Source organism: Camellia sinensis, chromosome 5, assembly GCF_055761805.1.
Source record: "Camellia sinensis isolate YWXY chromosome 5, ASM5576180v1, whole genome shotgun sequence".
Taxonomy (NCBI): Eukaryota; Viridiplantae; Streptophyta; class Magnoliopsida; order Ericales; family Theaceae; genus Camellia; species Camellia sinensis.
Window position 1 is genome coordinate 130,609,819 of NC_138965.1, and position 11,001 is coordinate 130,620,819.

Consider the following 11,001-nt stretch of genomic DNA (forward strand, 5'->3'; position numbering starts at 1 on the left):
CCGAATTGAGTCCTAAAATTTTCCATTAACTTACCTGCTAATAATATTCTTAAATTGTTCAGTACCTTAAATCAATTGCTATCTACCTAATAAAACCCTAGATCCAAGATGGTGAAATGGGGAAATAGAGGAAGAGAGAGAGAGAGAGAGAGAGAGAGAGAGAGAGAGAGAGAGAGAGAGAGAGAGAGAGAGAGAGAGAGAGAGAGAGAGAGAGAGAAACCTGAATGTGGCTGGGAGGGGGGCCGCGATGGTGAGCGACGGTGGCGAGAGCCGTGATGGTGAGCGGCAGTAGCGAGAGCTGCGATGTCGATGGTGGAAGTTCGATGGTAACTGTTAGTAGGGATGGTGAGGGTGAGGTTTGCTAGTGTTTGACACAGAAGTGTATATGATATCGTGTGTCTGTGTGTGTGAGAGACAGAACAGAGTCTAAATAGATCAGGCGCCAAAAATAATTTGTTTCCCTCTCAAACGAAAATTTCAACCTTTCGCGACTAAATATATTTTTGGTCACCAAATAACAATAAAATTCTTTTTTGGTGACCAAAATTTTGGTCGCCAAAGGTAAAAAAATAATTTTTTAATTTTCAATTGGCGACTAAATGGTTTAGTAGCCCAAAGTCAACATATAGCGACCAAGATTCTTTTTTGTCGCTGAAAATAAACGTTTGGCGACCAAATTTTGGTCGCCAAAGGTAAAAATTAATTTTTTATTTTTCTTTTGGCGACAAAATGATTTTAGTAGCCAAAACTTAATGTACGGCGACTATAAATTTTTTTAGTCACCAATTCAAGCATTTTTAGCGATGAAATTTTTTTTTTAGTCACCAAAAACTAATATACCCCGTCTAAAAAAATTTAGTAGCTAAATATTTTACTTTTGGCGACTAAAAAAATTAGTTGGTCGCCAATTTCATAACTTTTGGCGACGAAATTTTTTTTTGTCGCTAATATTGGTCGCCGAATGTGTATTTTGTTGTAGTGACTTGATATAAAATCCATTTACAATCACGATACATTCCTCAAAAAAAAAAAAAAAGCACTAAACCAACTCTAATGAATTGAAAATTCAAAAAAAAAAAAAAAATAGAGAAAAAACAGACACAACCATTATATCATGGGAGAACCAACTCATTAAAACTCTCCCTAAAACTCCATATTTAGAACTCCCAAGCATTTTTAATCCATTTATAATTGAGATTCTCTAAATTTTGTTAAAATGTGAAGGTCCCGCTATCTCTTTTACCGTTCCTCATAAGAACCCTAGTTAGACAAAGGGTGGAGTGATTTTTTTTTTTTTTTTCCAATCCGCCAATTTGGCGGACGGATGACGGATTTGAAGTTCCTTTGGCCGCAACCAAACCGCCAAACTGCGAGTACCCTTAGTAATTTATAAGATTTTGTATTTTTAATTTGTTTAAACATTTTGTTTGTGTTTTCAATTGAAAAAGAGTTCAAATATTCTGTTGAAAAAAAGTTTTCAACTTGAATATATTTTTTTAATTGAAAAAAATAAACGTATTATTTATCTATATGTTTTGGTTTTTAAATCTAACTCTAAAAGTAATAAATAAAAAATATGATAAATGCTGGTTGGTTTTACTTTTCAAAACATATATAAATGTAACAATACAGAGACATACAATCTCTACTATTGCTCTGTTCATGGTTTTTGTGGTTTGAATTGTTTTTATATTTGAAGAACTACAGATTGCAATACTTTATGTGGATGAGGCATCCTGTGATTGTAATATGTGGATGAGGCATACAGTGATTGTGATATTCTAAAGTTTCAAACTTTCTTTCTTTGGATGAGGCATGCAGTAATTGTAATATTTTTTTAAGTCATTGACTGTAATACTTTCTTTTTTTTTGGAAGAAGTGCACAAGTTAAACTATGTTGAAAATTTATAAAATTTCAAACCGCTAAACCGATTCGTATCCATCCGCCAATCTGCTCAATCTGCATCCGCTGGATTGACGGACGAATGCGGATTGATTTTCTCCAATCCGCCAATCTGGCGGACGGATGGCGGATTGGAGGTTCCGTGGCCGCAACCGACCCGCGCCCACCCCTAATCACAAGAACACCCAAAAAAAAAAAAAAACTCGAATAACTAATAACAAAATTATGAGCAAAGGAAAGTAAATTATTTTTTTCAAAAAGAAATTGCAATTGAATTAAAATTAAAATATTTTGTAAATAGTTTTATTTAATAGTGATTAGTTTTATGAAATTTAAATTGTGAATTTATTTTTATATTCTCATCATACATTTGGTACTTTTAACTATTAATCGGACATAAATTAAAAATGACACGATACAATAATATAAAAACCAATAGATTCAATTAGTATTGAGATAATTACAATATGAACTCCAAATAATATGATATAATATCCATTTATAGTTGGGATTCTCTAAATTTTGTTAAAATGTGAAGGTCCAAGCTATCTATTTTGCCCCTCATAAGGGCCATATTTAGACAAAAGGTGTGTAGTTCTTGTCTTAGATGGTAATTTATTTGAGAGATACAATGACAATAAAAGGAATTTGAAAAAATAATATGAATTAAGATAATTAGTGTGGGTAAATCCAACCTCCATTAGATAAATATTAAAGAGGAAAAAAAAGTGCTTCGTACAAAATTAAAAAATAAAAAAATTGAAGAAAAAAAAAATAGCCACCCCAATCTGGAGAAGTTATTGGTTGGTCATGCAGTATCATCACTTGGTGTTTTATAAATGTTTTGATTGGTAGAGATGATAAAACTAACGATTTTGTATTGGGTGATTGAAAAATATGAAAGAATATGGAGATTTGTGATTGCCCAAGAGTATAGCCACGTGTGCTCCTGTACCAACTATTAATTTTTCCACCTGTGTCCATGTACAAACTAATAATTTTTAGTGAAATAACTTAACAGTGATGTAGAGAAAAAAACTATAAAAATATAGAGGATGCAAATGATTTTGTGATGGGATATAAGGGAAAAGCCTTGCACTCCTCCATCTTTGTGTAATTTCTTTTTTTGTCCAACAACTAATAACTAATTCCCAACCGTACCTAACCCAAACAGAGGGATGCTGTTGTGCCTAAAGACATAGTAGCCTATTGTGAGGGCTCGTGGGAGTTTATCCTGAGTCTATTTTGATGCTCCTGTACCAACTATTAATTTTTTCCACCCGTGTCCATGTACAAACTAATAATTTTTAGTGAAATAACTTAACAGTGATGTATAGAAAAAAACTATAAAAATATAGAGGATGCAAATGATTTTGTGATGGGATATAAAGGAAAAGCCTTGCACTCCTCCATCTTTGTGTAATTTCGTTTTCTGTCCAACAACTAATAACTAATTCCCAACCGTACCTAACCCAAACAGAGGGATGCTGTTGTGCCTAAAGACATAGTAGCCTTTTGTGAGGGCTCGTGGGAGTTTATCCTGAGTCTATTTTGATGATCCAAACCGTTTATATTATAAGATTTATCGAATAGATTATCCATAAAAAAAAATCAAATTAATTGGATATATGTAGCTCTACGACAAAAGTACATTTGATGTTTAAAAAATAAACATTTAATATGATTTTAATTTAATAATTTTTTTAAAAACAATTAGGAGTTGATCATAGGGTTACAAATGTCCGATTAACTTATTTTTTTTTTGCAAGGACGATATATTTGACGAACCCTACAATATAAATAGTTCGAATAATCAAAATAGATCCAGGATAAACTCCCACAAACCCTTACAATTATAGCTGTGCAAAATACCGCCAAATATGCTAAAACTGCACCGATTCACATTAATCCGCACTGTTCTAACCACTAACCGCGGTTTAAACTTTAAAATTTATAATCCATCTTCCAAACCGTTCCGCTCTGCTATAGTTAATACATATATATTTTTTAACCTCTAATAAAATATCAAAGTAATGAGCGTGAGAGAGATTTAAGATATGAAATTTATTACAAATTACTAGTTATATATATGAAACATATTATGTAAAAATATTTTGTGTTATATATATATAAAATATTATATAAATTAGTATTATATATTATGCAAATATATGATAATTAATTAGAATATTCTTTAATCTATCAATCCGTAAAAAATTGCTCAAACTGTAATTTATCAATCCGCTAATTCACCAATCTACTATTCAATTTATTATTTTATTCTTAAAACGCCCCAATCACACCACCCTCTACTTACAACAGGACTGCAAACCGTTACCACCCCACCCCACCCCACCCCACCCCAAAAAGAAGGTTGATGACTTCACGGGTAATGATAGTTGTTTCCTGTTAAAAAGTTACTCTCTCTCTCTCTCTCTCTCTCTCTCTCTCTCTCTCTCTCTCTCTCTCTCTCTCTATCTAGTAAAAGAAAAGAAAAGTCACAGACAACCATTCACCGCCACCCATAAAAAAATGAGAAATTTGGCTATAAACTCCTCTTATCTTTCTTTTATTGTTAAAAGGATTAAGAAAAAAATTATACTTTTAAAACTCCCTCACAATTATAAAGTCTTGTATAAAGGACAAAATTTATTATTTAAATATTTTATCAGACTATTATACCCTCAACTAAATCTTTCCTAATCACCATCTCACTCTCTCAAACTTCGTCTGATACAACTATTGCTTATACATAAACGATGACGCCATGGCTAGGGTTTCAAATGAGATCTGGTTAGAGTGTATAGGGGGAAGCAAGAAAGACATTATCTTCATGTTTCGGAGTCACCGGAACTGAAAATGAAGACGATTTTGACAAATTGGTGCTCTGGCCCATAGAGCCAGAAGCAATCACAGTCTTTAGAAGCTCGGGGTTCATCTTTGAAACGCAACTTTAAATATTTGCATATATATATGTAGATCAGATACAACGAAATGATTTTCACATAATAAGAGAGATAATGAATTTTAAAAATGAAATCAAATTGATGAGGACGAACCTTGAAAGCTTCGACGACAATCGAAGAGCTTATTCGGAAGAGGTTTGGAGGAGCAGTCTTTCCATTCTGAAGAAATCGAGTTCAACAGCTGATGTCGATACCATTTTGATGTTCAACTCATTTTTTTGTTTATTATTAATTATAAGGTATGGCTGCTATCCAGTCCGGGATCGGACTAGACCGTGCTATTGGACCCGTGGAGGCCCACCACGGGTCCCTTTTTGATAATCTGAACCGTTCAATGTGTAGAACTCGTCGAGTACTATATACCTATAAAAAATCACGTTGATCGGATATCGATAGCTATATGATCAAATCAGTTTCGTATTAAAAAAATTGGACGGTAAACAAATTAACGGTTGACAAAAAACTGTTTTGATCACATAGCTATCGATATCCGATCAACGTGATGTTTTACAGGTATATAGTACTCGACGAGTTCTACATATTGAGCGGTTCAAATTATCAAAACGAGACCCGTTATGGGCCCCCACGAATCCAACAATATGATCCAATCCAATCCCGAACTGAACAGAAGTCATACCCTTAATTATATACTTTGAGTGCTTTTTCTTTTCTAATTATATGCTTTGAGTGCTTTTGAACGGCGTTGAGCAAAACAATGGAGAATAGAATATAAATGCCAAGACAGAGCAGGGGTTGTATTGTATTATAATACGCACAATATAAAATTTGACTTGGTTCATTCATTTTTAGTATATGTTTTATTTTTTGTAACAATAAAATTTTACTTTAGTTAAAAATATGTTGATTTGTCTAATAATATAAAATTTTACTTTGAATCATAGTAAACTTTACCATGATTCAGAGTAAAATTTTACTCGGGTTAAAAACATGTTGATTTGCTTAATAATATAAAATTTGACTTTAAATCATAGTAAACTTTACTTCGATTCAGAGTAAATTTTACTCTGAATCAGAGTAAAGTTTACTATGATTCAAAGTAAAATTTTACTCTAGTTAAAAATATGTTGATTTGCTTAACGATGTAAAATTTTATTTTGAATCATAGTAAACTTTACTCTGAAATACACTGTGAGGATGACTTAATATGAGAGCTGATAGATATGAGGATAATATAGTAAAAGAAACAAATTTTAAAATATTAGGAGGTTTTGAAAGTGCCTCTATAATTCTTGTCATTTTGAAAGACAAATTAGATAATGAGAGTTCTATCACCAAATCTCCCTAAAAAAATAATAATAATAAGGATAAATTACAAATACTTATTCGAGATTTGTTTAAAATATAGATTAGTTTATGTGGTTTGAAAAATTATAAATATCCATTTATTAGAATTTTTTATTTATCAAAATTAACTGAAAAAATTAAATTTATAATTGCTCTCCTATACAATAATAAAATTACCTAAATTATTAATTGAAACATATTTTTAATATCATTAAAAACGGTTAATTGACTTAATGATTTATTAATAAAAGGACAATTTATTATGAAATTAGAAATATCAGGGGGTAGAATGTAATTTTCAAAACTACAGGGAGCGATTCGTATTTTAATAAAATTTCAGAGAGTGTATTTGTAATTTATCTTAATAATAATTATTCAAGAAATTCAAGAGTATAAACACATAATACTCTGTAATATTACAACTAATAAAGAAGATGAGTAAATGAGTATTGTATTGAGTGATAATAAATAATGATCACCCAAAACATTTTATAATTTCCCTAAACAAACTCACATGCACACCATCTCTGTGTAATTATTTTTGATCATTTGAATTTCAATAATGCTAGGTATCATGAAAGAAGTATCATGAAAAGTTTTCGTGAAAATTCTCCACCATTAGATTAGTTTATAGTGTTTGTAGTGTTTTATTGTATATTACATAATCACCTTTAGATTAGTTTCATTAAACTTTTTATTATATTTATTTCATGATGCGTAGCATTACTGTTTGAATTTATTTGTAATTCCTCCTATAAATAACCATGTTTACCACTACCCAAAATTTGCGTTTACACCTAAATAAGGTTAAAATTATCAAAAGTTTTGTTAAAATTTTAAAAAAGTATTTAGTATTCTAAGTTAGATTTTATTGATTAAAAAAATTATAGGACATAATAAAATAGAGCAATGTTTTCTAATTTTTAGATACAAAATAAAGCGCTCATATCAATAAATATACATAAAACCCACTCATTTGTATCTAAAAATGGAAAAAGAAAAAAAAGTAAGTACAAGTGCATGCAACCTTACTATGTACTAATTTTTTCCAAAAAAAAAAAAAAAAAAAAAAATTAAATATTGCTATTCGTGTCTAAAAATTAGATTTATTTTCTAAACTCAATAATGTGATTTTTTTTTAAATTAAAATATCTATGTTGGTTTTCTTTGTTATTTATTCTTTAATTATTAACTAATCTCATTTACACATTACCCGGTGTAGAGTGTAGAAAGTAAGTTTAAAAAATGAACATATATATCATTTTTCAAAAAAAAAAAGAAAGCAAATTATAAATAAATAAGAAAACCACAAAATAATTACATTATCGAAATGAATTTTTTTTGATATAATTTTAACACATAAGAAATACTTGTACCAAGTACGACAATGAACTTGTACAATACAAAAATTTAGATAAAAAATATAATTATTTATCTGCTACTTCACTATGCAATCCCCCCCCCCCAAAAAAAAGATATTTTTTGATGAAACAAATAATGTTTGATTTATTCTTCAAAATTCAACTCTATTTTTAAATTATAATTTTGATGAAACATGTTAACTAAATATATTTTTAAAATACAATTCATAATTATTTTCTAAACTCCTCTATCTTTTTTAATTATTATTATTATTAGTCAAATAATGAATTACTTTTTTTCTCTCCTCTCCTCTTACATTCTATATATCTATTAATTAAAAAAATAAAAAAATAATAAATCATTCTAAAATTATTTTCAAAATTTATATTCAAATAAATTTTTTCTTTTTAAATCATGATTTAAAAACTCAAAATTCAAAACATAACTTTATACTAAAATTATAATTCTAAAACTAATTTCCATATATAAATGGATGATACACTAATCAAATTATAATTCTTAAATCTAAACCAAGTGATAAGTTCCCTATATAAATGAATGAATAGGTTACACAGTCCCATCTTCTATCCACACTCACTGAAGCCCCAAACAAACAATGGAGAGAGACATTCACGCAGCCCTTGTACCATTCGTCGCATTCGGCCACTTAATGCCATTTTACGAGCTGTCCATCGCCTTAGCCAAAGCCGGTATTCACGTCTCCTTCATCTCTACCCGAAACAACATTCAGAGACTCCCTCAACTCCCTCCCCATTTGTCATCCCTCATCACCTTCGTCCCCCTTTCGTGGTCGACGGTGGGCTCGAACCTTCTCCCAGAAGGTATGGAGGCCACCGTCGACATACCCGCCGACAAAGTCGAGCACTTAATGGCCGCCTTCGATCTCCTCAAACACCCCTTTAAGCAATTCGTTATTGAACAATCACCCGATTGGATCATCTCCGACTTCCTTGCTTACTGGACTGTTGATGTAGCCAAGGAGTGCCATATTCCTCCCGTCATCTTCTCTGCTTTCTCTGCCGCCACCAATGTGTTCTTCGGCCCACCGGAATATTTATCCGGTAATGGCCAGAGAAGACTGAGGTCGTCGCCGGAGGACTTAACCTCGCCTCCGTGGTGGGTCAGTTTCCGATCATCGGTACATTATCGTTGTTATGAAGCAATCGGAGCCATTGCTGGGTTCTACACAGCAAATGCCTCTGGAATTTCGTCTGCCGAGCGAGTCGCTAGAGCACTTGATGGGTGTCGAGCTGTGGCGATTCGTAGTTGCAGAGAGTTCGAAGGTGAGTATTTTGATTTGTTCGGAAAGATCATGGGTAATAAGAGGGTGATTCCGACTGGCGTACTTTTGCCTGAAAAATCCAACAAAACACCCATAGCCGCCGCGCATAACGGGGAGTGGAGTAAGATCTTCGAATGGCTCGACGAACAGAAACCCAATTCGGTGGTGTTTGTTGGGTTCGGAAGCGAGTGTAAACTCTCCAGAGACCAAGTTTACGAGATAGCCTCTGGGTTAGAGTCATCGGAACTGCCATTTTTGTGGGCTCTGAGAAAACCCAGTTGGGCTTCCGACGATCTCGACACTATGCCGCCGGATTTCGGTCACCGGACCTCCGGCAGAGGCAAAGTCTGCATCGGATGGGCACCGCAGTTCGAGATTCTGGCTCACCCATCAATCGGAGGATCGTTGTTTCACGCCGGTTGGGGTTCAGTGATCGAAACATTACAATTCGGGCATTGTATGGTTGTTTTGCCACTGATCATCGATCAGCCATTGAACGCGAGGTTGTTGGTGGAGAAAGGTTTGGCAATTGAAGTGGTGAGAGGTGAAGATGGGTCGTTTTGCGGGAATAACATAGCTCTCTGTCTGAGAAAAGCTATGGCTTCCACGGAAGGAGACGAAATGAGGACTCGGGTAGAGAAAGCTGCTGCGATTTTCAGGGATCAAAAGCTGCATCATCAGTACGTTGATGACTTTGTTGAGTATCTGAAAAGGGTCATGCTACATCCCCTAAAAAACATCCCCCTAATCCCCCTAATTTCCATATTAAGTAAAAAAAAAAAAAAAAAAAAGGAAACAGTTGCCAGAAATGGAAATTAGGGGGATTAGGGGTGAGGTTTTTAGGGCTACAAATCATTTCCCATCTGAAAAATGGGGAGTGAGATTTGGGTTTGTAAGGGCAGAAAAATTGGGGATCATGAAATTTTTTCATAGAGATGATCATGAAAAAGTTATAATTTTTAGATTATCTTAATTAATGTGTGATGTTTTATTTTAAATGTAATTTAAGGGTCATAAAACTTTCATAATTATTTTCATGAAAAATTTTTCATGATATCTAGTATTGCTATTTTAAAGGTCAATGAATCAAGGCAACTGTTTATTTGTTGGAATGAATGTTGCGAGATAACGAGAAAAACAATGAAAAATGGAAAGTGAGATTTGTGCGTTTAGGCCCCGTTTGTTTGGAGTTATAAGAAGGGAATTGAGACTGCTAATATCTTGGTATTACTAATACTTTATTTGTTTTGAAAGATGGTTTTGGAACTACTAATATCTTGGTATTATTAATACCTTTAGAAGGGGGATTCATAGTGAACAGGTAGAGATGGTATTAGAAAAATAGTGAGGGGATTAGAAATTTTTTTATTTTTTATATTTTTTATATATTGAGAATTTTTTTAAAATATTAATGTTTAATTTTTATATTTTTTTATTTATTTTATTATTTTATATAAAAATAATTTAACAATTTCTCACTATCAATCCTCTCACTATTAATTTCCTCACTATCAATCCCTTTCATTCTGTCTATGAAAACAAACGGGCCTTAAAAGTAAATAAATGAAGGGACCGCTGTTAGTTTGCGTGGAATGAATGCAGTGGGTAATGAGAAAAACAATTCTAACACAGTTTTTTCTTCTATTTTTAGATGAAAAATCTTGTTCTCCAAATTTTTTCAATTGTATATTATTGTGATTTTCCATACAAATTAATATTGTTCATTAGATAATAATATTGTCAACTACTATTAGTATAGCAAAGGTAACTTCTTATGGGATTATTTCTAAGTAGAAGTGCAACTCAAACAGACTCAACGCAAGCAATTCGAGTTTATGAAATTTTTTACTATTTAGAAAACATATTTTTGAATTTGGAAATTCGAAGACCGGACTTTTCAAAGATATGAGGTAACCGAGCAACTCAAAATCGAATGATATATATAAATATAAAAAATATTAAATATATATAAATTACTAACGGTTAGATATTATAATTTGAATTTTTTTTTTATTTTATCGTATTCATTATATATATCATATACACAAATAACAAAACGCAAAACCTATTCTTTCCTTTTTGTCACTCAAAAATGGAAAAAACCACCACAGCAACGCACCATTTCCTGGGATCTCATTTCTCTCTTACATCAAAAAATGTTG

General features: G+C 32.1%; 1 protein-coding gene across 2 annotated transcripts; it reads left to right on the top strand.

Moving 5' to 3' along the window:
* Positions 1-8,056: 8,056 nt before the first annotated feature.
* LOC114258970 (putative UDP-rhamnose:rhamnosyltransferase 1) lies at positions 8,057-9,951 on the top strand. Of its 2 annotated transcripts, XM_082869793.1 has the most exons (2): positions 8,057-9,542; positions 9,701-9,951. In XM_082869793.1, exons 1-2 carry the CDS (start codon positions 8,153-8,155, stop codon positions 9,718-9,720), a joined length of 1,410 nt encoding a protein of 469 aa, XP_082725919.1. In that variant the 5' UTR covers positions 8,057-8,152; the 3' UTR covers positions 9,721-9,951. The 2 variants fall into 2 exon arrangements, with proteins under 2 accessions (XP_082725919.1, XP_028054767.2); XM_028198966.2 differs by having other exon boundaries at positions 8,057-9,951.
* Positions 9,952-11,001: the final 1,050 nt, after the last annotated feature.

What these genes read in the sequence shown, in the direction of transcription:
- LOC114258970 (XM_028198966.2), top strand. Translation starts at nt 8,153, where the DNA reads ATGGAGAGAGACATTCACGCAGCCCTTGTACCATTCGTCGCATTCGGC.